Source organism: Lagenorhynchus albirostris, chromosome 7 (assembly GCF_949774975.1).
Source record: "Lagenorhynchus albirostris chromosome 7, mLagAlb1.1, whole genome shotgun sequence".
Classification (NCBI taxonomy): domain Eukaryota; kingdom Metazoa; phylum Chordata; class Mammalia; order Artiodactyla; family Delphinidae; genus Lagenorhynchus; species Lagenorhynchus albirostris.
Genome location: NC_083101.1, coordinates 81,740,772 through 81,768,750, shown reverse-complemented (window position 1 = coordinate 81,768,750; position 27,979 = coordinate 81,740,772). Strand labels below are relative to the sequence as shown.

Genomic DNA, 27,979 nt, shown 5'->3' with positions numbered 1-27,979 from the left:
CAATTTATAAATAAATGCTCATTTTTTCATAAGTATGAACAAACATGTTTCCCCCCAAAAATGGTTTGGATATAGCTGCTCTAGATCTTACCGATGAGTACACCAAGAAGAAGAGGCAGGGCGTGTTTTTGAAACTCTCAAATCCCTGTTCATGCCAAAACTCCAGATTCCTAAAATAGATGTGAGATCTATCTGCTCTAGTTACGGTGGTGACATGCCATTTTACATGCTTTTGGTCTTTCATGCTGGTAAACCAGGGTGAGTCATCCAAGCACAGTCTAGACCTTTGCTAAGCTCTTTGGTAGGTGCTGTGTCACTCTCACTGAAGTGTTCTGCGGTGGCCCTGAGTCCCCGATTTACATGAATGCTGGACTCTCTTTTTGTTGTTGTTATTGTTTCAAAAATCCTTCAAATTCTTTTTTTTAATTTATTTTATTGAAGTATAGTTGATTTACAATGTTGTTAATTTCTGCTGTACAGCAAGTTGATTCAGTTATACACATACATACATTCTTTTTCATATTCCTTTCCATTATGGTTTATCACAGGATATTGAGTATAGTTCCCAGTGCTATACAATAGGACCTTGTTGTTTATCCATCCTATATATAATAGTTTGCATCTGCTAATCCCAAACTCCCAGGCCATCTCTCCCCCACCCCACTCCCCCTTGGCAACCACAAGTCTGTTCTCTATGTCTGTGAGTCTGTTTCTGTTTTGTAGATAAGTTCATTTGTGTCATAGTTTAGATTCCACATATAAGTGATACCATATGGTATTTATTTTTCTTTGTCTGACTTACTTCACTTAGTATATTAATCTCTAGGTCCATCCATGTTGCTGCAAATGGCCTTATTTCATTCTATTTTTATGGCTGAGTAGTATTCCATTGTATATATGTACCACATCTTCTTTATCCATTCATCTGTCGGTGGACATTTAGGTTGTTTCCATGTCTCGGCAATTGTGAATAGTGCTGCTATGAACACAGGGGTGCATGCATCTTTTCAAATTATAGTTTTGTCCATACATATGCCCAGGAGTGAGATGGACTCTACTTTCTGAGTATACACAGGACACAACCTTAGTGGGGATCCTCTGGTGATGGGAAGAGCATTGGATAGAGACTGAGAGGGCTGGGGTTCATTCATTCACTTGATAAACAGTTACTTCTTCTCTGGTATGTGCTGGACACTGGCAGTACCTGGATCTTATTTCCTCTTTTATAAAACAAGGTGAGATGGTTTCTAAGTTTCCTCCACACTCTGACTGTCCTTTAGTAATTCTTCCCCATATTCCTGCTGTTCTTAATTACGTGCTTTTGGATCACTCATCATTACCTCCAAAAACAAAAGGTATAAACATCTTCTTTTTAAATGTGGTTAATGAAACAGTAAGCCTGTGGCACAATGATCTATAAAAGCAGGATTACATTTTTCCTTTATTTTTTGTAAGTTGCAAACTTCCAGCATAAAATTGAAAATTAATAGCAGCTAGCTTAAAAGGGAATATAAAACGAACACTTCCTCACTTAAAAGAACCCTCACCTCCTTTAATGTCGCCTCTTAGAAGAGAAGTCCAATTTGGGAGCTTTTTAGTCCCCCCAGTCTCCACTTCAGCATAAAAAAAAATGTGAAAATGGGCAGATGGTCTGGCTGAAAGAGAAATAAATAGGGTTTTCAGGATGACCCACGTGGTAATCTGAACACAGACTGGATTTTGCCATTAAAGGAAGGAGTGTCCATACTAGAAAAAAGAGAGCAGCCCTTGGGATCTATGGCTTGTCCGTCTCTGCCTGAGCCCCTCTGCAGCTGCACCATTTGGCCCCTAAATAGAGGCTTAGCCCCACCCCCAACTCCAGGGCCAATCCTACCTTGCTCTGGGAGGGAACGAATAGGCTGAAGCCCAGCCTCTTGGCTCAGGCTGTGAGTCCGGCTCTCTCTATTGCTCTGCCCTGTCTTCTCCTGGTCCGCATGCCAGCCTTGCTCCCTTCCTGAGTCTCTGCCCTGGTGGTGCCCCTGGTACTCTACTCCTCCAGGACCTTGAAGGCCCCTCTCCCTGGGGCTAGGCCATACTCTGCTGGTGGACAGCCTGCATGGTGCTCCCTTCCTGTCTTGTGTTTCTCAGGGCCATGTTCTGTTCCTTCTCAGAGCAGACTCTTCCCCAGCACTGGCCCCATCTTGAGTAGAGGGGTCTGATCTTAAATGCCCATCGTCTCCGGTTAAACTTCTCTCACTGCCCAGTGGTGTCATGAAATACAAAACTGTCAAATCCATCAGCAAAATCCTTTTCACTTTAACCTTTCAAATATACCCCAGAATCATTGCCACTGCAACCACTCCAGCTGCAGCCACTCTTGTCTCCCTCAAGAGATAACAGTATCTCTGCTTCTACACTGCCCACCTCCCCCGACTCCTGTTTTCCACACAGCAGCCAGGGTGATCTTTTATAAGTGGAACTTGGATCTATTTATGTCCCCCCACCCACCCTTAGACCATTTCCTACTGCTTTCCTCTTGAATCTCTGTGTTCCTACCACATTGGTCTTCTGACCTTGTTGCCACCACAGGGCCTTTGCACAGCTGATTTATCTACCTAGAAGGGCCTTTCCTCTGATCTGTGCATGACTGGCTGTTTCTTTTTCTTTTCTTTCTTTTTTTTTTTTTTAACGTCTTCATTGGAGTGTAATTGCTTTTGGCTGTTTCTTTAAGTCTTAGCTCAAATTTCAGCTCTCTGGAAACCCTGAGTACCCAATTCTGAGTAATTCTCCAAACCTAGCCATTTGTTCTCTCTTGTGCCAGCGCCCTGTTTGATTTTTGTCAGAGTGTTTAGCACTATCCAGCACTTCTAATTTACTTAGTTGTCCTCTCGTTTGTTGACTGTCTCCCTCAACTAAAATGTCAGCTCCACGACAGCAAAAACTTTGCCTGCCCCACCCTGACATTGTCCCTACCACTTAGAGATGTTCTGACACACAGTAGGAGCTAAGTTAATGCTTGTCAAATTAGTGAACAAATGAATGAATGAGTTCTAAATGCAGCCAGGACAGCTTTTGTTTATGTAAAAGAAAGCATATAAGGAGAATATTCTCCTGGGATTAGGTTTTGCCAGAAGCCAAACTTGTTCTGTTTTATTTTGTTTTTGTTTTTAATCTGAAATCAAAAGCTATAATATACATAGTCATTGTAGAAAGTTTGGAAAATACAAAAACCACAAATCCAGAATTTTAAAAGCACCTGCAATCCCCTGTGTTCAAACTGTGGTATGAATGTGTATAATCCATTCTATATATTTTTAACAAATATTGGACTACACTAGAGATACTATTTTGTAATCTGCTTTTTCACTTATTAGTATAACATGAACATTTATCTATGCATTAAATATTCCTCCACTATTTTAATTTTAACGGACGTACATTATTCGATCACATAAATAGACAAAAATATCTTTCACCCCCTCCATCTCCTACCTAAATTATATATATATATGAATGTGTCTTACGTAGCTACACAACTGAGTATAACCGTTTTTTAAAATCTTTGAGAATTTGAAAGGCAAAACTTAGAGTGGTTGGACATTTTTCTTGCATTTCTTGCCATTTGTGTTTCTCTTTTGAGCATACAACTAGCGTGTGAGAGAGAGAGGCCCTTGGCTGGTGTGCTGGGTGAAGGACTGGGTCCTGCTGCCTCTAGTTTCTTGGTTCCCTAGCAGCAACACAAGGAGCCCGTAGTTCCAGAAGAGCCTGTTTTTTTCAACAGGGAGACACAGATGCCTGTTTCTTAATACCATCTGCAGAGCTGTTGGGAAATATGGAAACAATTGGAGTTCCATTTACTGATGCAGCCCAATTTCCTTTACTCAATTTCCTTTACTCGGAGAAAAATGGTTCATCTGTAATGGCAACTTGTGCCTGGAGGGAGTGAAATAATACAGCAGAAGTGATGAGAAAACAAATTCATCCTGGACAGAGACAAAGGAAGTCGATTCTTGGCCGAGAGTTCTCAACAGACGAAAGGAGCCTGTTCTAACTGGAGCCAGTAAGGACAGCGTTGTCACCCATTATTCTTACAGGAAAACCTCTGGGCGCTGACATCTGACAACACTGCACTGTGAATAGATTACCTTGATATATCTAAGTTATGGAACAGCAGGCAAATTTCAAGTCCTAGGTTTGACCAGGATAGAGGAAAAACTCTTTGTTTATGTGGAAGGAATAATCTGAATTATAGGTCATCTTGGTCAGAGAGAGATGGCTCAAATTCTTCTCCAAGGAAATTCCTCATGCATGTCTTTGAAGAATGCAAGATAGTTGTGAAATTCCTGGTCCCTGTCCAACATCTGTGGGAGATTGTCATCTGGTTTCATGTATGGACAGCTGTGGAAGGTTCCCCTTCATGTTACCATCACCCCTGTAGAGGGGTATCTATAGGTATTCAGGCCCTATCTTTATTCCCAGGGTTTTAAGAGCACCATGCACCAGTGAATAAGAGTGTCTCCTATAGTAGATAAATCAGAGAGGGAATGGACAGTTCTGCATCTGCACAGTCGATGGGTGGCTTGTTGGGTGGTGACTCCCATAAGGCTCCTTGGTGCTGTCAATGGATGGTACCTGATCCTTGGAGACTGGGGTCTCTTATTTTACACTCTTCCTCTACTTGTAACCCCTTCAATTTTCCTTTTACTCAGAATTCTGTTGTGCAGTCTGCAGGTTGAGGAGGTCTTTCTGTCTTGGAGAATGGTTTGTGAGATTAATGGCTAAGTATTTGTGGTCGTTGTTTTATTGTTGGGTAGGTTAGGTTTGCTCTCTGGGCTGAGGATGAAGAAAAGGCTTCCAGGACTTCTGTGAGCATAGGTGAATTCGTCAATTAACATTTTAAAACATTGCCTTACCATGGTTGGAAGACAGTAAAGCTTGCTCTTCATTGGTGTTTGGAAATGGAAAGACCACTGAACTTGGAATAAGGAGACAGGATTCTCGGTGTGGTGTTTTCTCTGACGAGGGCGACCTTGACCTCCTCTCTGTTTCTCTTGGATTAGCTTCCTTGTATTAGAGCTCAGCCTCACACTGCCACCCTATACTCTCAGCTGCTATTGGCCACCTCCACTTGGACGCCACACAACAGCTCACAGCTCACACATCAAACTTAATGGGTTTACGACTACACTCATGTTCTCATCCTTCCCCAAATCCCAGTCTCCAAACTGCTCCTGCTCTGACTTGGTTAATGACAGTACCATCCATGAAGTTACCCCAACCAGAGAGACCTGGAGGCCATCCTTGCCTCGATACCCCTCCCATGCTCCACATCCACTCAGCCACCACCGTCAAGTCCATCCCAGAAGTAACTCTGACATCTGCCCGGGCTCTTCAGCCTGCCGCTACAGCTTCATTTCAGGTCCCCTCTTCTCTTTCTGGGGACGCTGCAGTATCTTCCTTATTGATCTCCCTATAACCCATCCTGAAAACTCTAGCTAGAGCAATCACCCTTATTTGAAGTAGTTTCTAGAACCTCCTCATTGACTGTGGAGCAGAGTCCAGCCCCAAAAGGTGTTCATGACTCCTCACAATCTGGTCCACGCTCACCTCTCCAGCCTTATTTCCCTCCTTTGGTCCTGCTCAACCCTCTCATCATTCTGTGAATGCAGCTCCCCCCGCGCTGCCCCAGTACCACAGGCCCATGTGGGCTCCTCTCTGCTGGTTCCTTTACTGGGGCTGCTCTTCCAACTTCCCTCTGCTCCATCTGCTAGATCCATACTGTTAAGTGGCTCCTCCTCTATGAAATGCCCCTGGCTTAAAGACAGAACTAATAGCTTTCTTTGCTTTCATTCTTGCATTGATTCTTCTTTTTAGCTTTATTGAGATATAATTACATATAACATTGTGTAAGTTTAAGGTGTACAATGTGTTGATTTGGTACATTTATATGGTGCAAAATGATTACCACCATAGAGTTAGCTAACACTTCCATCCCATCACATAATTATCATTTCTTTCTTATGGTGAGAACATAAGATCTACTCTCTTAGCAACATATAAGTATATAATACTGCGTTATTAGCTACAGTCACCATGCTGTACATGAGACCCCCAGCTGTTGTTAATCTAATAACTGGAAGTTTGTACCCTTTGACAAATATCTCCACCACCACCCCGCCCCGCCAGCCCCTGGCAACCTCCACTCTGCTGTCCGTTTCCCTGGAGACACCACTTACATTTGGTTTGTGAAACTCCTTTGTCTAACCATTAGTTTACATGTCTGGTCTAACTGGGTGCCCCTCCCTGCACAGTGCCTGGTATCTGTTCATTAATGGGTGGATGGTTGAATGGAAGGTGAGCCATTCTAGCCAACTTTTCTGTTCCTGACCCTAAGCCCTAAGATTAAATATAAGCCATACTATGGAATAAGACAGAAAAAAATTCAGAGTTCTTACCTGCTTCCACTGAGAACTCGTAAGTACAATGCGTATTTGTAATACATTAGGCTTTTTCTGTCATTTAAAAATAACTAGTGAGGTTTTTTTTATATTCTTTGCTCTAGCTTTATTTTTTAAGGATTTAAACATTTCCCTATTGGAACAGAGTATGCTCATTTTAAACATTTAGGAAGAAATCTTGTAGTCAGTTTTGGGGGGCAGGAGCTAAATTCATTCTTCGGAAGATAGAGGCAGTGGCCCAGCAATACTTTTATCTTAAGTCACAAACATGTTTTTTAACTTTTGTTTCTTACCCAAAGCTGACTGCTTGGAATGATATGCTCTTTCTTGTCTGGAAATAAGATGGAGTGTCAGGAAAATACGAGGAAGTGTGAGAGGTTCTTAGGCTGTCAGCAGGCCTCTTGATTTTCAGTCTCCGGCGGGTCCTTTCATGGCTTTTTCTGCTTGGCAGAAGAGATTTGGAAATAGAGACTGAGATGCCCATTTCGTTGCAGCTAGAGCATCTCATGCTACTTCTAAGGCTTTCGTAGAGTTAGACTTGTCCTGCCCCTCACCCCACTGTGGGTTTCCTTTCTCTTTGATTTGTTTGATAGAATCTGGATTACCAGAAAACGAAAAGAAAAAAAAAATCCTAAAAGACAAAGCAAGAAGCAAATTCACTTGAGAAGTTACTTAATACCTTTTCTCCTAAAGCTCTAGAGAAGTTTCCAGCGTTATACTCTGGGACCTAATTGGGAAGGTTATTTAAGCAAATGCCATTCTTCATCTTTAGATTTTCCATCAAGCGTATGGAATCTATCTCTATTTGTTAAGATTCTGTGGCCATGAGAAATTATCACTAAGCTTTTGTTCTAAATTTATGAGCTAAAAGTTCCAAGAATATCCCTACTGGATATGTTTGAAAGAAGCTCTCTGACAGTTTCAAGTGAGTGAGGTGAACAGATGTGTGTTTTTTAAAACTTGCTTTGTATCTAGATACTCTGAGATGAATGTGTCGGAGGGTGAGAGGGCAGATGCATCAGACTCCAGTGAGGTGGCTGAGACTGGGAAGTGGGTGAGGGAGAAGAATTAGGAGGTGGAATTGACAGGTGGGTGTTTGTCTAGATAAAGGGTGAGGGAGAAGGAAGGTTCAGTGATGCTGTGTGTTTGGGGGAAGGTGTGATGTTCCTGGAAGGCACTCCTTTATTTTTGTAGGACGTGGCTCCTAATCTTTAAGCCTCTGTTTCCTTATCTGTAAAATTTAGAGATAATAACCCTAGTTAATACGGTAGTCATAAGTATTAATTGACTTATAGCAACAGGATATATATATATATTTTTTTTTTCTTTTTTAACTATGAAAAAGACAATGGTACTCTCAAAAATAAGATCAGCATTCCTGAGAGAATGTATATGAAGGGCTTAGAGCAAAGCCTGGTGCATATCAAGCCCTCAGTAAGGGTGACCTGTCATTACTCTGAAGCAAAAGTAATGAAGACGCTGATTCAGGTGCCAGAGAGAAAGCCCCCAAACAGACTTCCCTATGCCAGATAAGCATTCAGTATATGATAAGGTATCCTTGCATAACTGGGATCCTTCTGTCTCCTCTTAAGATGTAGGGTAAACTGTCACCCTAAGATGGTCTTTCCCCAACGGCTCCATCTGAAGCTTCACCCCCAAAACCACTCCTGCCAAGTTATTGATGATGATAACATCCTTTTATTCCCTTCATAGCACTCATGCTGTCTTGTCTATTTGTTGGTTTACCTGTTGCACAACTATATCGCCCTCCAGGATGGGGCCGAGACCGTGATCAGGCTCGCACTCAGTGTGCTTAAAACACTGAAGGTGCTCAGGGAGTATCTGTTGGATGAATGAATGACTAGCCAACCAGTCTGTGAACTGGCTCACCTGGATGCAGGCTTGTCTGTCCTTATGGAGCATCTTCTAAAGCAGCCTTTCATGGACACTCTGTCAGAGAAGGAAGGAGGTGAAGAGCAGGCAAACTGAGGCTTGCTCAGATCTTGGTAAATAGCACTCAGAAAGTCAGACCCTGAAGAAAAAATTCAGTTTTAAAATTTTTAGCTCAAAACATCACACACGGCTTCCCTGGTGGCGCAGTGGTTGAGAGTCCGACTGCCGATGCAGGGGACACGGGTTCGTGCCCCGGTCCCGGAAGATCCCACATGCCGCGGAGCGGCTGGGCCCGTGAGCCATGGCCGCTGAGCCTATGCGTCCGGAGCCTGTGCTCCGCAGCGGGAGAGGCCACAACAGTGAGAGGCCCGTGTACCACAAAAAAAAAAAAAAACACAAAACATCACACAGAATGATATATAGCACAATACGTTGGTATTTTAGGCTTTGAGGTTAAAATTTCATACTCAATTATGGCTTCTCTAGACCTCACCATCTTGCAATTATTTTAACTATATTTGCAACCCTTTTGAACTTAAAGCTCCTGCAGGTCTGGTAGGAAATAGAGCAAATTTCAGCAGCAGTTTTCTCTGGGCTGTCGCTTTTGAGGGACTGTTGGGATCTCCACCCATTTCCTAACTTCTGGTAGTTCTCCACTTTCCTACACTGTGCAGATAGTGCTTTTTTTAAATAATAAGAATAATAATGACAACCGCCTAAGGTTTTATTTCGAAGATATTGACACTGAAAGGTTGGGGGGGGGGAAAAGTGAGGGACAGGACACAGGGAGGCAGGAAGGCAGAGCAGGGCAGTGTCTGATGGAGCATTCTGTCTGTATTTTCTGCCCGTCGAGAAATCATCACCAGTGGCCCGAGCAGACGGAGAGAGGGCCCTGTACATTCTGCCCGCCTTCCCACCTCTCTGTCTCTCTCTCTGTCTCTGACTCTCTCTCATTGTCTGTCTCGGCGCGCATAAGCTGCCTGTCTAGAGATACCACAGTTATCGGTGTATGGGATGGTCAGGGCAACAGATGGATGAGCCCTTATGCTAGAATCCTCTACAGCCATGAAGTTCCTGTGAAGAGCATTCTCCTTCCCCACAATGATGTTGAGGAGAGCCCAGCTGTGCTGTTTAATGTCTATTCTATTCTGTCTGCAACTGTAATTCTCCGGAGGGGTTTCTTGGCCTCTTTCCCACCACTGCATGGTGATGCCTGGCCCCGCCGAGCAGTGCTCTCATTTTACAGGCAGGAAGCACTCAGTGAATGCTTCATCTAATAAGGGGGATGCTAAAAGGAAGAGCATTTGATATGCCAAAGCACCTTATACCTTTTCAGAGTTTTCTCCACATGAGTTATCATAATTTGAGCCTCATGACCACTTCCTTGACATGGATAGAACAGATAATGTTGCCTCACTTTACGAAGGAGGAAATTGAATTACGCAGATGATTGACTACCTGACCGAACAGCCCTGTCACTTAGTGGTGCTGGGAACTGCTTCCATTCCTCCTTATTATACACCCAAGAATATACCCACTGTATCACAAATATAGTATTACAATGTTTTATATCATTATTATATTTTATTATATGATAAATATAATATGTGATAGTGCCCAGGACTCCTAATAATTGGTACTTAATGTCTAAATGTATTACAAAGAACATTTAACGTATGTAATAACTTTTTATTATCTTTCTCATTGGAGTTAGCAGTTAGCTAAAATTTCAGTGAATCTCCATAACTCTTTTAACTAATGGCCAAATCCACTACACCTGTGAAATCTGTGAGTTTTCAAAACAGCGACTAAGGTACATGATATTTATTGTGCCTGCTACGTATCAGGCACTCAGTTACGTAAGTGCCAACATCAGTACTATTCTACAGGCAGAAAACTACAGTTCAACAAGCTTATGTAGCTTTCCCAAGGTTACAGGGCTGGTCAGGTAAACTTAACAACCTGCAATGCCGCTTCCCTACTATTTGGGGAGAAGTAACTAGAAATGTTAGAGACAGATGGTTGATGGAAGAAAATCCAGATGATTTAAAATCCTCACTGTCTTCCCCTTGAGTAAAGGAGAGAAAAGAATGAGCATGTGTTAAAAAAAAAAAAATCACTAATTTTTCTTGAGTAACCTGTGCTGGGCACTGATCTGAGCATGCCACGTGGATTACCTATTAATCCTCACAACAGCCCTGGGAGGTGGGCCCTGCCTTTGCTATGCTCATTTTACAGGCATGGAAACTGAGGTCAGAGATAAACGGTACAGCTGGTATTAGAACCCAGAGCTTGTGCTTTAAACCTTGCCTTCTGTAACTCCTTAGTAAGTTCTGGTTCATCAACCAGGAACCAGCACTACGCAAGGCAGTTGATATACATGATCTCATTTCCTTGTCCTAACATCCACGGGAGAAGTATTGTCTCCATTTTCAAATGCACCAGGGTTCCAAGTCATCCAGTAGCTCCCAGTCACCCACAAAGCAGAGACAAGCTTGTTCCCTTGCCTCAAATCTGTGTCAGGAAGTTTGTCACAAAAGTAGACATGAAATCCAGGCTCGTGAACTGCTCTTACCATTGAACTCTCTTCCTCCGCGGTGGCTTCTGCCTGATTTATCAGTGTTTCTGACATCTCACTGTGGAAAATCGATTCCCCTCTTCACACATATCCGCTGTTTTCTTTAGCCTCTTGTCATGCCCAGACATGCATTCCTGATTCTTCAAACAAACAGACAAATCTAAACAGGAAGGATATTCAAGGGCACCTAAATGTTGTGCTGTTGATATCAGTCTGTGAGCGCAGTGCCTCAAACGAAAACAAGCCTCCTGTGCAGTTCCTCCCAGAATCCTTTGGGTTGGCTCCGCATCTCTGCCTTCCTTTGCTTCTTCCTCTTGAAATGTAGCCACACCTTTGGGTAGAGTAGGGCAAGGTAGAGAGAAATATGGCACAATATGGGATGCTGGTCCTTCTAGGTTCCCTCTCTCTAAATAAAAGTTGAAGGTCCCCAGAAGAAAGAGGGTGAAAGAATCTACTTAAGATCTCTCAAAAGTAGCACAAAGAGTGGGAACAAGCTAAAATAAAGGGAAAAATTTTACATGCACGAAATGCAAAATATTATGACTAGTAGTTAATAAAAGGAAAGAAGGAGACACTTCAAAACTATAATGAGATTTGAAGCTTGAGAATTAACGGAGAATAACTCTCCCGGTGGAAAAGAACAGAAATAAAGTATGGTGGTGGTTTTGTTTCAGGTTTTTAATTTGCTTTCTTGGTTTTTTGTTGTTGTTGTTTGTTTTTGTTTTGTTTTTTTGGAAGGGCTGTTTGTTTAGAGTGGGCCCTCAGGTTCACATCATGTTGTCTTTATAATTTATAATGATAAGCACACAGATTCATCTGTATTCCCTCCAAACAGGCAAAGGGAGGTTTTCTCAATGTCTGAGCCCTGGTCTACTGCTATGCAAATGAGCCCACATTAATCTTTGAAATCTTTTATCTGTGTCACTGCACAGCATTGATTCACCTGGGATGGGGATTTTCTGATTTGTTTTCCAGTATCCTAAAGATTTTCAGTAGTTCTTCAAGAACCACTGTTGGAGGCTAGTGAGGCAAGACCTAGCAAGTACTACCCCAGGGCCCCACTCTGTGCAGTCTATTTTATATATGGGGATTCTGCTCAGAATTATATCACAAGGGGAATTGCAAAGGCCTGAAGATTTTGTGAATTTTTAGGGGTACTTAACTTTCAAGTGTAGGGTTTCGAAATTGACTAATGGCTGTGAGAGTAGGAACTGCCCTACTATACCTGGAACTGACAACCAGTGGGCAGGGTGAGGGAGCCCCCTGGGAGGTCTCTAGCGGTGACCTCAGCCCACAGTGCACAACTGGCTACCACCCTTCTCCCCTTTCAAGATTTATAATCTGTTCCGTAATGTACATTTTTTACATAGTTGAGGTCATACTGCTTATATAAACTGCTTTTTCCACTTATCAATACATTGCAAGCTCTCCCTCACATCATTAAACTCCTAAACATACATTTTAATGGATGTACAATATTCCATCACATGTATTTACTCATTTTCCCACTGGAAATTTAGATTTATTTTTTTCTTTTTGCTATAATAAATGATACTCTGATGAAAACCTTTGTCCAAAAATTTTTGTCAACGTTTCTCATTATTTCCTCAGGCTAAATTCCTAAAAGTGGAATTTCTGAGTCAACGAATATCACTCCTATAAAACTCAATATATTTTTCTAAACTTCTTTCCAGAAATGCTAAATCAATTTATATTCCCACAGTGAAGTATAACAATGCAGAATTTCAGCTGACTGCCCTGCATATAATGGTTTATTTTGTCAGGAGAGGGGAAAGAAAAGAATATTTTTATTAGAAAATTATCTTTTGCCCTCAGTAGCCATTTAAAGTAGAAAAATGCATGCATGAATAATTAAATAATGGGAGGATTTTTTTTTTCTTCTAAAAATGAGAGTGGGAAAAATATACCAGCCAAGAAATAGAACTGAAGGATAGTATGTGGCGCACAGTTGTTAATCAGTTGAAATTTTTTCAAATATAGGAATTTTTCAATACTCTGAAAACATTGAAAACATTTTGCTCCCTGAGCACTTACTCTGGGATGCAAGCACATTTCATGCCTCAGAGGTACAAGTGCAGGACTTTCAAAAGTCCTGAGAGAGAGAATGTAACATTTAGCTCCTGCATTGAAAACACATGTGGTTAGAAGTGGGGGCAGTAACAGCTCTCTTCCTGGGGGACTGTCTTCTTAGTCACCTGATGTTAATTGGATGCTTAGGTTCAAATCATGGCTTTGCCACTTACTAACTATAAATTTGGTCAGGGCAGTTACTTTTTCCAGGATGTTGTTTCCTTCTCTATAAAATGAAGAAAATGTTAGCATCCCTGTGAGAACAGAGATAATGCTGTGAGGAGCTCAGCGATTTGTCCAGAGCTGTGCTGTCTAACACGGCAGCCCCTGTGGCTGCTGAGCACTGGCAATGTGGCTGGTCTGAATGGAGACATGCTGTAAGTGTGCAAATGTACACCAACTTCAAAGACTTAGTACGAAAAAAAGTATCTAAACTTTTATTATTTTGTTATTGTTATATAGTGAATGATACTATTTTGGATATCTTGGCTTCAAATAAAGAGCATTATTGGGGCTTCCCTGGTAGCACCGCGGTTAAGAATCCGCCTGCCAATGCAGGGGACACGGGTTCTAGCCCTGGTCCGGGAAGATCCCACATGCTGCCGAGCAGCTAAGCCCGTGCGCCGCAACTACTGAGCCTGCGCTCTAGAGCCCGTGAGTCACAAATACTGAAGCCTGCGTGCCACAACTACTGAAGCCTGTGCGCCTAGAGCCCGTGCTCCACAACAAGAGAAGCCACTGCAATGAGAAGCCCGCGCACCGCAACAAAGAGTAGCCCCCGCTCGCCGCAACTAGAGAAGGCCTGCACACAGCAACAAAGACCCAATACAGCCAAAAAAAATAAATTAAATAAATAAATTTTAAAAAATTAAAAGAGCATTATTAAAATTAATTTTAATTTATTCTTTTACTTCTCATATGCTTTCTTCTTTAATGTGGCTTGCGTTGTATTTTTACTGGACAGCGCTGCTCTAGAACTTAATAAAGATTCAAATTATTTTTAAAAGAAATCAAGGGGGTGTTCTCCATTGCACAGTTGTCCAGTTGTCGTTTTTATCTTTAGGGGGGACATTCAATTGTTAGGACACTGTAGGGCATTTGGCTGGGGTCCTCTGGCCTGGATGGTTTAGGACAGACTGGGGTAGGGAGATGCATATTATTTCATTGTCTGTTAGGGGAGTGAGTGGAGAGTTTAAAAATAGCAGCCCCCTCCCTCCTCCGGCCCCATGCTGATCCCTCCTGAGTTATTTCTGTTGGCTGCATTAGGAGCCTGACATTTGATTCATTCAGTGCGCCCTGCCTCGGTCCTTTAAAACAGAATGGACAGTTAGTGAAAGGTCAAAGCCACTATGGCTGGCGGTAGCTGCCCTGGGCCATGACAGGAGGAGGAGACTGAGGGAATTGAAGCACCAGTAATGGCAAAATGCTTGGTCAAGATCCAGACTCGGAGGGGTCTCCGCCTGCAGTTGGTGAACCACTGCAGCAGCAACGTGTTTGTCCGTCTGCTGAGACACAGTTCCAAGATCACAGCCAGAAACACGGGTACGTGCCCTGGCGCTGGGCTCTCCTCTGCGCCTGCGGAGAGTGCGGGCTTTCCAGCTGCCGGCTCACCGCGGGGGCCGGTGGCTGGAAGAGAAGCCTAGGCGAACCCAGTGTCAAAGGTTTGTGATAAGGATGAGAAAGAGAGGGAGGGAGAAAAGCAGAGAGGCAGGCAGGAAGGAGAGAGTGAGCAAGCGAGCGCTGAGGGAAAATGGGAGGGCTTGAAATGGGGGTCCTGGCCCTCCTATTAAGTGAAATGGTATGAAGTCATCCTAAAGGCTAATAAATTACATGCCAGTTGTAGCCCCGTTAGGAAGGAGGCAGCAGTGGGGTGTCCAATCCAGATAGCCCAGGAATGACTGAAGATCATAGACAGGACAGATTGGATGATCAAAACATGCTCCTCCCTCCTTTTATTGTTCAAAGTTTAAGATCTTCAAGTGTGCTTGCCTGGATGAGGCAAAACTCCCCTTTATCTTCAAAGTAGAGCTGTCCTGAAATACAATAGCAGTTAAAGAACTGGGATCAAACTGATGTTCTGCTAATTTCCTTTTCATTGAAAATGTATTTTGTGTGTTATTCTGTGGTCCTTGGGGGAAAATAGGAATTGAAATAGGAATTTTAAAAAATCAGAGCCTACAGCAGGAAAGGAGCTGCTGTTATATATGTATATGTGGTTTTCACCAAATGATTAAAATTTTTAAAATCCTGGGAAATGTCTGGAATTGGCCATACCACATGCACATGTGTGGAACTGACTTCTAAGTGAATTGAAATGAAATTAATTGTATTTGTATAATGACATAGATAATAGATTATGTGTTCTTATTATAAAAGATTTTTAAAGTACAATTTTATAGAATGTTTTCCTTGACCCTAGGACAGACTGGGGTAGGGAGATGCATATTATTAGCCAGTCTATGCACATTGACGTGTAGAATGGACATAGGATTATTTTTTTACATAAATAGGATTGTTCTGTATGTATTATTTTACAATTCATTTTTTTCACTTTATCATATGGCTTGAAGGACTTTCCATATCGATACATATTAATCTGTATCCTTTTATAAATTAGCTGAATAATATCATGTAGTGTAGAGATGCCATAATTTATTTAATCACCAAATTACTGTTGGAAAACTGATATTTCCTATTTATTAGCTGTAACAGTGCTGCAATGAATGTGCATATACAAGTATTTCTTTATGACAGATTCTTAAAAGTTGAAGGATGTACACATTTTAAATTTTGATGGAAATGGGCAAATAAATTATCCTCTGAAAGACTAACACTCACTAACAAGGTGAGTAGGAAAATGGCTGCTTCCCCACATAAGCACTAACCCTGATGTGACCAATTTCTAAGATTGAAAAAAAAAAATGAGATTTTATTGTTTTAATTTGCCTTTTCCTTTTTCCTAGTGAGGGTGAGCATCTTTTCAAAGGATAATTGTCCACGTGCATTTCTCCTGGGAATTACTTGTTTACTTTATGAATTTGTTTTCTTTTGTCCTTCCCTTATAGATTGTGGGAATTCTTTTATAATCTGCATATTAATCTTTTGCCTTTTACAAGTATTAACTTCTTTCCTCATAATTTGTTCTTGGCTTTTAACTTATTTTAATGTTAACTTTGTAGCACAGGCACTTTTCATATGCACAGACAGCTTCTGCATGTGCAGACTACTTAATTTTTCTATGTTCTAAGTTTTATTATTTTATGTCAGTTTCCCTCATTCCAAGATTATAAACATGTTTTCTGTGTTTTCATCCTCATAATTAATGCATTAGCTTGAACTATGTGAAATTGCTGATACTCAGCTGCTTTTGACCTACAAAAATGGTGATTTCATGTGGTTTGATCTAATATTTGTTTTTATTTGACCTGTTAACTTCTTTGGAATTTTTATGTGTGTTTGACATGAAGAAGGGATATACTTTTTCCCTCTCCCAGTTGGTTAGTGATTTTTCTCAAAGTTATTTATCATAACCGTTCATTATTTTCAAAGGTATATTTCTGAATTGCATATTTTAGTATTCCTGCTCCATTATTAACTATAGTATAGTTTTGACATCAGACAGGTCAAGTTCCCCCTCATGGATCTTTTTTTATCCAGAGTTTCTTGATTAATCTTGTGCACTTTCTCCATTTGTCATTTCTGAAAATGTGTTGAGATTTATATTGAAATTGCAGTGAATTTTAGTTTAATTAGAGGAGATCTAGATCTTCAAAATAACTGACTTCTATTCAGGAACACTGATATATTCCTTCATTTTTTTCAGATTTTCTTTTAGGTTATACAGCTCTGTCTTAATGTTGTCCTCACACAAGTTTTGCATATTTCTTATGGATATCCTGGATATTACGTGGCTATTCTAATAGCGTTTAGCTATTTTAGGTTATACAGCTCTGTCTTAATGTTGTCCTCACACAAGTTTTGCATATTTCTTATGGATATCCTGGATATTACGTGGCTATTCTAATAGCGTTTAGCTATTTTGAATGGGATTTTCCATTATCATATTTTTTATGGTCTTTGCGTGTGTGTAGTAAATCACCTGTTTTGAATCTGAACACCTTACTGACTTCTGATTAATTCCCCTAGCTTATTCGAATCTTTGCCTTTTCTTGTAGATGATACTATCACCTGGAAATAGTGACAGTTTTGTGCCTTCCTTTCTAGTATTTACACTTCTTCTTTGTTGTCTTTATCTTATTGCATTATTGAGGTCCACCAGGATGACGCTGAAGTTCAGTGAGGGTTTTGTGTCGTGTTCCTGACTTTGGTGTGATGATTGATTGTGATGACAGAGAGACCCATGAGATGGTGACAGCTGCATCAGTTAGCATGACATTAGCAGCAAGGAACTCTAACAAACACGGGTTTAAATAATAAAGTGATTTATTATCCAAGACAACACCAAGTCCAGAGTCAGGGATGATTCCAGGATTGAGAAGCCAGGCTCATTTTCTCTCTCTGCACTGCTCTTCTCAGTTGGCCAGAGCTCCCCCTCAGACCATTTGCCATCAGCATCATAGGATGGCTGCCAGAATTCCTGGTGTCTCTTTCACATACAATGTCAAGAGAAAGTCTGTATCTGTCCAGTATGTTCTTCTTAGAAGCAAGAAACCTTTGTCAGAATTTCCCCCTCTACCTCTCTCCCCCTGGCGACTCTTCCCTTCGTTTTTCATTCTCAGGGTTGGCTCACATACCCACTTCCAAACCAGAGACCGCCAAGAGAATGGAATTACCATCATTGGCTGAGACGAATCATCTGGGAGAGAAATGAATGAGTCAACCATGGAAACTGTGATAAGCATGTACGTAGGAGAGCCTTCCGAGAGGAGGTGAAAGATGAGGTCTTAAAGAACGAGTAGGAGCCATCTGAGTGCAGAAGGACATTCCAGGGAGAGGCAACAGTCTGTGCAAAGGCACAGAGGCATGATACAGCGTAACACATTTGGGCACCTCTAAATAGATAGGAACGGTGGAAATGTGTGGTGTAGAGGTGTGCATTTTATACTAAGCTGGAGTTTAAGTTTTATCCTGAAAGCCATGAAAAACCTTTTAAGAAGAGGATTTGTTACCAACCAGGGTTCATGGCCTTCCCTAGCAATAGAAATTGACTAGAGGCAAGACAAGAAATTCAGGCAAGGCTTTATTGGGGCCCCTGCTGTGGCAGGGGGGAGCGAGAACAAACAACAGGTTCCCTTGCTTGCTGGCTCCCTGAGGGGGGCAAGCTTGTTCCTTATATGGGGTGAGGGTAGGGGTGTGTCCAGGGGTCAGGCCAGAGGGGTGGCTTAGGTGTTTTGCTCACCCCTCTGGTGGTGGTGTGTGCGGGAGGTATTCTCAGTACCTTGCTTTTGCTCCTGACACCCTGTTTTTGGTCCAGCCTCTTCAAAAGTGGCAGTTGGGTTTTTTGGTCTCTGTATCTTTTGGGTCCAGTATTTGCCCCAACTGCACATGCACACAGTTATTTTAGTCCCATACAGTTTCTTTGTATTTTGTTGCTGGAGGAGAGGTGTGTCCAGGTGCAAGCACTGCAGCAAAGGGTCCCAGGTCCCAGCCTGACTCAGATTCATTTGACTAATTAGGCATTTAAAAATGACTGTTCTGGCAACAATTCAGAAGGAGCCAGACTGAGGTCAGGGAAACCAGTGAGGAGGCCATTGCTGTCATGCAGTTGAGAAGTGGTAAGCATGGGGGGGATGGAGAGGCAGGGACCGCTTTGAAAGTGAATATGGTGGCAGAGTTTGTAGAAGCTGGTGACGGATATGGGGTGAGCAGTGAGTGAGAAGTCATGGCCAACCCTTAGATTGCTGGTGTGGATAGAAGGTGATGCCATTTACTATACAGTAACTGGTGGAGGAGGGAAAGTCTGGGGTGGGAGATGCAGACTGGATGTAGGATACGAGCCTACATCCAGGTGTGTGGTGAGTCTGCAGCTCATTGGACGGTTTTGAGGTGAGATGGGTCAGAGATTCAGTAACATGTGTTTCTCAAACTAAACTAAGTCATGTTCAAACTTCTCTGGTCAAATAAATTTGGGAAATATTGAGTTAAAGCAAAACTGGTTTCTTCTCTTTGGGACCTCTCAGACATTTTAATAGGTAAACAGTAATGTTACTGAGTGTTTACTGTGAGCCAACCACTTCCCACACATTAATTCATGTCTCCTCTGTGCACAGTATCCACATGTGGTATGGCCTGAATTTTTCCATTTTATAGATTTCACTGAATAGAGCGATTAAGTAACTTGTCCAAGGTCACATGAAAATACAAGGCCAGGATTCAGACACAGAAAGATAATTTAAGAGCTTGTATTCTTTTTAATTTCAGCTTTATTGAGGTATAATGGACAAATAAAATTGAAAGATATTTAAAGTATATATTGTGGCAATTTGATGTACATTGTGAAAAGATTCCCCTACTTAACTGATTAGCACTTTCATTACCTCACATATTTATCAGTTGGTTTTTTTTTTTTTTTTTTGGTGAGAACATTTGAGTTCTACTCTCTTGCAAATTTCAATTGTATAAAACAGTGTTATCAACTATAATGACCATGTTTTACATTAGGACATCAAATCTTATTCATCTTACAGCTGAAAGTTTGCACCCTTTCCCTGTTTCTCCCACCCCCTAGCCCATGGCGACCACTTTTCTACTTTGTTTCTATGAATTTGACTTTTCTTTGTTGTTGTGTTTTTTTGTTGTTGTTTATTTTAGATTCCACATATAAGTGGTACCGTGGAGCATTTGTCTTTCTCTGATTTATTTCACCTACATAATGCCCTCAAGGCCCATCCATGTTGTCACAAATGGCAGGATTTTCTTCTTTCTTATGGTTGAATAATATGCCACTGTGTACATATACCACATCTTCTGTCTTCTTTATCCATTCATCCATTGATGGCCATTTAGGTTGTTTCCATATCTTGGCTATTGTGAATAATGCTGCAATGAACATGGGAGTGCAGATATCTCTTCAAGATCCTATTTTCATTTCCTTTGGATATATACTCAGAAGTGGGGATTATTAGATCGTATGGTAGTTCTATTTTTAATTTGGGGGGGACCCTCCATACTGTTTTCCATAGTGGCTGCACCAACAGTACACAGGAGTTCCCTTTTCCCTACATCCTCACCAGCACATGTAATCACTTGTCTTTTTGATGATAGCCATGACTCTTTGAAGTATAGTTTTTGTACAATATTATATGTTAGGGGTGTACAATATTATATGTTAGGGGTATACAATATAGTGATTCACCATTTTTAAAGGTTATACTCCATTTATAGTTATTATAAAATATATCTGAAGAAAACCATTTTTTGAAAAGATATGTGCACCCCAGTGTTCATTGCAGCACTATTTACAGTAGCCAAGATATGGAAGTAACCTAAGTGTCCATTGACAGATGAATGGATAAAGAAGATGTGGTATATATACACAATGGAACATTACTCAGCTATAAAAAAGAATGAAATAATGCCATTTGCAGCAACATGGCTGGACCTAGAGATTATCATACTAAGTAAGCCAGACAGAGAAAGACAAATATGATATCACTTGTATGTGGAATCTAAAAAAATGATACAAATGAACTTATTTACAAAACAGAAATAGACTCAGATATAGAAATCGAATTTATGGTTACCAGAGGGGAAAGGGGGTGATAAATTAGGAGTTTAGGATTAAAATATACACACCACTATATATAAAATAGATAACCAACAAACACGTACTGTATAGTAGAGGAAACTATACTCAATATCTTATAATAACCTATAATGGAAGAGAATTTTAAAAAGAATATATATGTGTGTATATATATATATATATATATATATATATGAATCACTTTGCTGTACATCTGAAACTAACACAACATTGTAAATCAACTATATTCCAATAAATTTTTTTAAAAAGAAAAAATAAAATATTGGCTATATTCCTGGTATTGTACAATATATCCTTGTTGCTTATTTTATACCTAATAGTTTATACTTTTCAGTCCCCTACTCCTGTATTTCCCCTTCCTCTTCCCTCACCCAACTGGTAACCAATAGTTTTTTTCTGTGAGTTTGCTTCTTTTTTGTTATATTCGCTAGTTTGTTGTGTTTTTTAGATTCCACATATAAGTGATATTATACAGTATTTGTCTTTCTCTGTCTGACTTATTTCACTTAGCATAATGCCCTCCAAGTCCATCCATGTTGCTGCAATGGCAAAATTTCCTTCTTTATGGCTAAGTAGTATTCCACTGTATATATACAGCATCTTCTTTATCCATTCATCTGTTGGTAGACACTTAGGTTGCTTCCGTATCTTGGCAATTGTAAATAATGTTGTTGTGAACATTGGGGTGCATATATCTTTTTGAATTAAGTGTTTTTGGTTTTTTTCTGATATATACCCAGGAGTGGAATTGCCGGGTCATATGGTAGTTCTATTTTTAGTTTTTTGAGGAATCTCCATATCGTTTTCCACAGTGATAGCCATAATTTTTGATGAGAGCTTGTACTCTTAACCTTAATAGTAATGTCCAAAAGGTGATAGTGTGCACCGTTTCCCAAACTAATTTCAAGGAACAATGGGCAAGGACACAAGTGACCTGCAGAGCTGTGTTGAGTAATGCTGCAGTAGCATGGTGGAGCCATGAATATGGTTGAGACTCCTCTAAGGGAGAGGGTACAGAGTGACAAGAGCAGAGAGCTGAAGCTACCACAAATAGAGGTGAAAAGACTGTGGAAAAGACAGAGGTAGCTTAGAATCATGAGATGGAAACCAAGAGAGTGTGAAGTCACAGAGGTAGAGTGGTCAGTAGGAGCACAGAAGAGAACACACATTGTCTTTAGCAACATGGTGATCATTGGATATCTTGGTGAGAGCCATTTCAGTGGTCTAGAAGGGGCAGTTGACTTCTGCAATATGAGGACAAGGATTGGCTGAATTCTCTTGAATTCTAGATATTGAAATCAAAAAAATGGTAAGACAAAGGTTTCAAAATGTTCAGCTACTCTAGAGGCATGACCAGGAGGTTGGTAGATGATGACCACAAGGAGAAGTGAGATTGATGTTCATGGCTAGGAAGAACATTAGGATTTGCTGTGAAGTGTGTGTGTGTGTGTGTGTGTGTGTGTGTGTGTGTGTGTGTGTGTGTGTGTGTGTGTGTGTGTGTGTGTGTGTGTGTGTGTCTAAGTTTCCATTCGTCTATACTTTCCAGAGTCACTGGGATGACTCTTATGGGTTTTAAATAGAACAAGCAGGCAGCTTCCCAAGGATATTCAGAGGCATCAGGAACATTTCTAGTGTGAGATATTTTGCAGTGTCTATGCCTGAAAGTGAAAACCCTCATCTGAAAAAGTACATGTCATTCTCAGGATCTTTTCTTTAAACCCATGAGACATGAGCTTCTCTCGAAGGATTAGACTTTATCCCCAGCAAAGGGAAGATAAAGGAGTCACACACGAGTTTAATGGCGTACCATCTTACTACAGTTCGAAGTCTGCATGCTGCTAAATGTGGATAGAAAACATTTGGGGCACTGATAGCACATGCATAATACAGTGAACTTGTTATACCACAACAGCAAGTGATTTTTTTTTTTTTTTGGCTTCCAGGATACAGTCACAGGAGGTATGACATATAAACACGTAATTAGGTGACCATAAAATCTATTAGGCAAACCTTTTGAGAGCGAAAGGGGCACTTTAATAATGCTGCTAGGAAACAGGCATACCGTGGGACTGTACCAGGCAAATAGGGACAAGTGATCACCTTACATATAATGATACTGTGGTTTCAGCAAATGAAATTGGCCAATAACACAAGACTCTTCCTCTTTAGTTAAGAAGTGAGGGTCTTTCTGGGCCTCTCAGATCCCCTTCTCTTCAGGAAAACATGGTGGTTTGGAACAAGCTTTGGAGTCAGGCAGGCTTGGGTACAAACCCCTGCTCTGTTGTGTCCTGGCGTCATGACCTTGTGCAGGTTACTTAACGTCTCTGAGCCTCAGTTTCCTCATCTCCTCTTATGAATATCACATGATCATGTACTTAAAATACCTATCCCTGTAAAAATGTATTAAAAATTTTAGTGCTCTTGTCTTTTCCCCACTCCCACAATGTTTCTCAACAGATACAGGAGAAATAGCTCTGCTTCTTATATGCAGGTGATTGGTGCTTTCAGGGAAAGTATATGTATAGTGCCAAGTGGGACTTTTTTTGAGAGACCTAGACTGGAAGGGATGTGGTCCATTTTTCAGGTAAAAAGTCTAAGACTCATAGAACTGAAGTACCATGTCGGAGGACACAGAGTTCTGTGGAACTGAATCTAGGTCCCCAGAATTCCAGGCCACTGTTCTTTCCACTCCATCATATTTCCTAGAAGTGGAGTGATGACCTCTTCCTTCCTTCTCTCCCACTCTTCCTTCACTCTTCTTGTCCCTATCCTCAATTCAAGAGTACAGCACACCTCCCAGTGGCAGGATGGCTACACCGATCAACATAAGTAGATCAATCAGAAGTTAGCCCACCTCAGCAAGGACGGTTCTGGTTAATAGGCAACAAATATGTGAACTCCATAGAGACCTGACAATTTCATGTATTCTTGAGCAGTGGTTGTCAATCCTTTGATTCAGTGTGCCCTTCGGATTCAGTAACAAAGATCTTAATGTTCTCTCTACCATCCTGAAATGAAACTCAGAGAAAACACAGTCTACTTACACATAACTTTAAAAGTCAAAATAATGCTCTAAGTGTAATGACAGGAGAACTTGGAAGTAATTCATAATAAAATAGTTAAGTCTTTCCAAAGGTTTTTCTTAAGCATGATTCACCAGGAGGCAGAATGAAGGCATGGGGTGCTGGCTCCTCTGTGAATGTAATGGGGGGACATGGGCACCACTCAACAGATGCAAGAACGTGTGCTACTAGGTAGGCATCTTGGACACCTTAGCCATTTCGGACAGCAGTGATGTGATGTTCTCAACAGGTAAACAGCTCTTGGCAAGATACCTTCAATTTACCCAGTGGTCGTATGCCTGAAAAATTCAAAATATGTTAAAATCATATCTAAATGCTTTAGGTTTAAATGTAAAACACAGGTAGATTCTAGATTCAAATCATTCTAAATAGATTTCTCACCAACATGGATAATATTTAATAGGACATCTAAAAGTTATGTGGGATGCAAAATAATTCTTTATTTTGTGGGACCATCCTATGCATTTTTTGATGTCTGGCATCCTTGACGCCCTCCCACTAAATGATGCTGACCCTGCCAATCATTGTGACCGCCAAAAAAGCCTCTACAATTTTCTAAAATACCCTCCTCCCTGCCAGGTGGTGGTACCGCTTTCTTTGTGTCCCTGCTCTGCAGGTTTAGGGGGCATTCCATAGTTGGGTACCAGCACAGAGTGACTTGGGGTGCCACAGAGGGAACCTGAATGCTGGTGACCAGTGATGCCATTTGCCAAAGCCTGGAATGAGCAGTGCACAACCTGCTTGACTGTACACAGCAGGCACACAGCCTGTCCATCATCAGTGGCCAGTCTTTTCCTTCAGCATCATTTGATTCTCGCTATTTCACTTCATGAAGTATTTCTTCAAGTTGAATAATGATAATAATGGCATAAAAATAGTTATATTTACTAAAATATAAGTTAACATTATTTCCTATGTGTCAGAAACTTTCAGCTATTATATAATTTTAATTGGGCTGCATAATTATAGAAATTTGAAAGCTATTTCCTTTTCCTTAAGCATTGTCATATCACTTCTAAAAAACGTTTTTAGCCATTGAGCTTTGTGAATACATTTAGGAGGCTTTTCATGTACTGATGAAGTAAAATAAATTTAATGACACAGTGTAGATTGTCTCACTAATTTAACATTTCTGGTCTCTTTGGACATTCTTGTCCAGTTCATCAGAAAAGGGATGTAGGAAACTTTAAGCATCTATCACATAAAGAAAATTAAGAAAATATGGATAACCAACTATAATATAATTTCCCTTGTACTCTGTAGTAGTGGACTTGTTAGAAAACTAATCTGTGTTGATAAAATGATATTGCTTGTCAATAGATTGTACGTACATATTGCTTAGAAATAGGCCAATGTAGCCTAATTTTCTTTGGTAAGATAGTAACATATAATTCCTATAGCTTTTTTTTGATACAGACAGCACTTATGCATCCATAATTTTGTTTAACCCTTACCCCAGGCTTATGAGGTAGGTGTTACTCCTGTGTTGTTGTTAAGCAAGCTGAGCTCCAAGAATATTTTTTTAATTTTTATTTTATATCAGGGTATAGTTGATTTACAATGTTGTGTTAGTTTCAGGTGTATAGCAAAGTGATTTGGTTATACATATATCTATTCTTTTTCAGATTCTTTTCCCTTATAGGTTATTATAGAATATTAAGCAGAGTTTCCTGTGCTGTACAGTAGGTCCTTGTTGTTTATCTATTTTATATATAGTAGTTTGTATCTGCTAAGCCCAAACTCCTAATTTATCCCTCCCCTGCTCCTTCCCCCTCTGGTAACCATAAGTTTATTTTTGAAGTCTGTGAGTCTGTTTCTGTTTTGTAAATAAGTTCATCTGTATCATTTTTTTTAGATTCCACATATAAGCCATATCATATGATATTTGTCTTTCTCTGTCTGCCTTACCTCACTTAGTAAGATAATCTCTAGTTCCATCCATGTTGCTACAAATGGCGTTATGGCTGAGTAATATTCTTTTATATGGCTGAGTAATATTCCATTGTATATATGTACCGCATCTTCTTTATTCATAAATTGGTCGATGGAAGTTATTAAGAACTAAAGTCTCGTAAGTGGCAGAACTGGGTTGTCCAGCCTTTGTCTGGTCTACTTTCCACTCTATCCCACTAAAAATTTGAGCCTAGAGATGAGGGGAAAAGTATTATGAAACTCCAGCACATCTAATGCTAGTGGTTAGAAAAACTATGACAGGGAAGAAAGCATTTATTTCCCTGCCTAACTCCTCCTTTCCAGAAACATAAGAGAATACTTCTGTTGTTGAGATCCAAGTACTGGAATACTTGGGCGACTTTGAAACATCAGTAATGTACCTGATTTTATCACAGCATTTACCTAGTAGCATTTGTAGACTAGCAGCCTATAGGCCTAAAAATACCCACAGGCTCTTTTTGTATGAACTGCACAGATTATTTTTTTAATTTGAATTTTAAAGCTTTCAGATGGAGCTCAATATGGTCAGTTTTCCCCGGTCACCAGCACTCCCTACTGTCCCATACCTGGCCTGCACTCATTCACATCAGGCACCTGCCTGGCCTGTAGAGGCACTCACTTTTGTGACCCTGAATTAATGACCATGATTATGTCTCTCCCAGAAGCCACTATTTCACCTTGCTAGCGCTCTATTTTTCCTTCTTAGATCCTGGATTTCTCAGAAGAAAAATAAATTTGGGAAGGGGGATAGGGAGTACTGGGGAGATGGGCTGAAATTTTACATAATGTAACTGAGAAGGTGATATTTGTTTAACAACCTGCAAAGAGGGACAGAGTGTGAACCTGTCTGAAGGCAGAGTGCTCCAAGCAGAGAGAACAGCAAGAGAGAGCTTAACTGGCATGTTTGAGGGACAGCCAGGCTTCTGTGGCTGGAGTGGCATGAACAAGGGGGAGGGTCCTAGCAGAACAAGGTCAGAGAGGTTAGGAGAGTAGACAGCCCTGCAAGGACTTGGTTTATACTCTGAGGAAGATGAAAAACCGCTAGAGGACATTGAGCAGATGAGTGGCATGATCCATGTTATGTTTTCAAAGGATGACTCCAGCTGCCGTGTTGACGATGACCCTTACATAGGCAAGGGCTAGAGCAGGGGGACCAGATGAGATGCTGCTGCAGTAATGTAAGTGAGAAAGACGGAGGCTTAGACCAGGTTGGTAGCGGTGGACGTAGTAGGAAGTGGTCCGATTCTGAGTGTGCTTTGAAGGTAGAGACATAGAAGTTGCTGATGGGTCCATAGTGAGAGTGAACAGAGGAAAGTCAAGGTTTTTGGTCTGAGCAACTGGAAGAATGGAGTTGCCGTCAACAAAATACTGCAGTCTGTAAACTTGAGGTTTCCCTTTACCTCTTATTATAGGAGAAGGATATGGAAAACAGAAGGCAGAGGGAGAATAGGTTGCGTATTAGGAAAAGGAGACTTAAGGAGCAAAGGCCATTTACATGAGAAAATGCTGTTAGGTAAGAACAAAGAGCATGGAAGATCTTTGTGACCACAGGACGGTGAAAATAGCCAAAGGGGCTGGGAGTGGTCTTTCTAGAGCAGTTATGCCACTCATAGACAATATGTTGCTTTCACTGCTTTCCCAAAGAGGAGAGGAAAATGACCTTTCTTCTTGGGGATATGGAATACGAGATATGTAAAGATGTAGTATTCCAGAAAGTCATAACTCTTGTCATCTTTCCTTACACTGTGAACATTTTCTCCCTTCAGGTTTCATGGAGTATTATATGGTGGTAGAAAAATTACAGCTTGCATTTATTTTTTTAAAATTTTTATTGAAGTGAAGTTCATCACATAAAATCAACCATTTTAACATGAAAAATACAGTACCATTTAGTACATTCACGGCTTTGCAACTAACACCTCTCTCTAGTTCCAAAACATTTTCATCACCCTAAAAGGAAACCTGGTACCCGTTAAGCAGACACTCCCCATTCATTTCCTCCCTCAGCCCCTGGCAACCACCAGTATGCTTCCTGTCTCTATCAATTTACCTGTTCTGGTTATTTCATATGGAGATTAATGGAATCATATGTTATGTAAGCTTCTGTGTCTGTCTACTTTCACTCAGCATGTTTTTGACATTCATCCATGTTGTATCATGTCTATAATGATTGAATAATATTATTATATGGATAAACCACATTTTATCTAGTCATCCG

The 27,979-nt window shown here is 40.7% G+C and overlaps 1 protein-coding gene across 3 annotated transcripts in view; it reads left to right on the top strand.

Moving 5' to 3' along the window:
• The window catches only part of FRMD3 (FERM domain containing 3), a 316,055-nt gene that overhangs the window by 266,030 nt on the left and 22,046 nt on the right, over positions 1–27,979 (top strand). Inside the window, exon 1 of one of the 3 annotated variants that reach the window (XM_060155299.1) lies at positions 14,276–14,541. The exons of the other annotated variants lie outside the window; for them this stretch is intronic. Coding sequence (XP_060011282.1) covers positions 14,415–14,541 — 127 coding nt within the window. The 5' untranslated portion in view covers positions 14,276–14,414. Of the gene's footprint in view, positions 1–14,275; positions 14,542–27,979 lie in introns of those variants that run through there. 3 annotated transcript variants of the gene reach the window in all.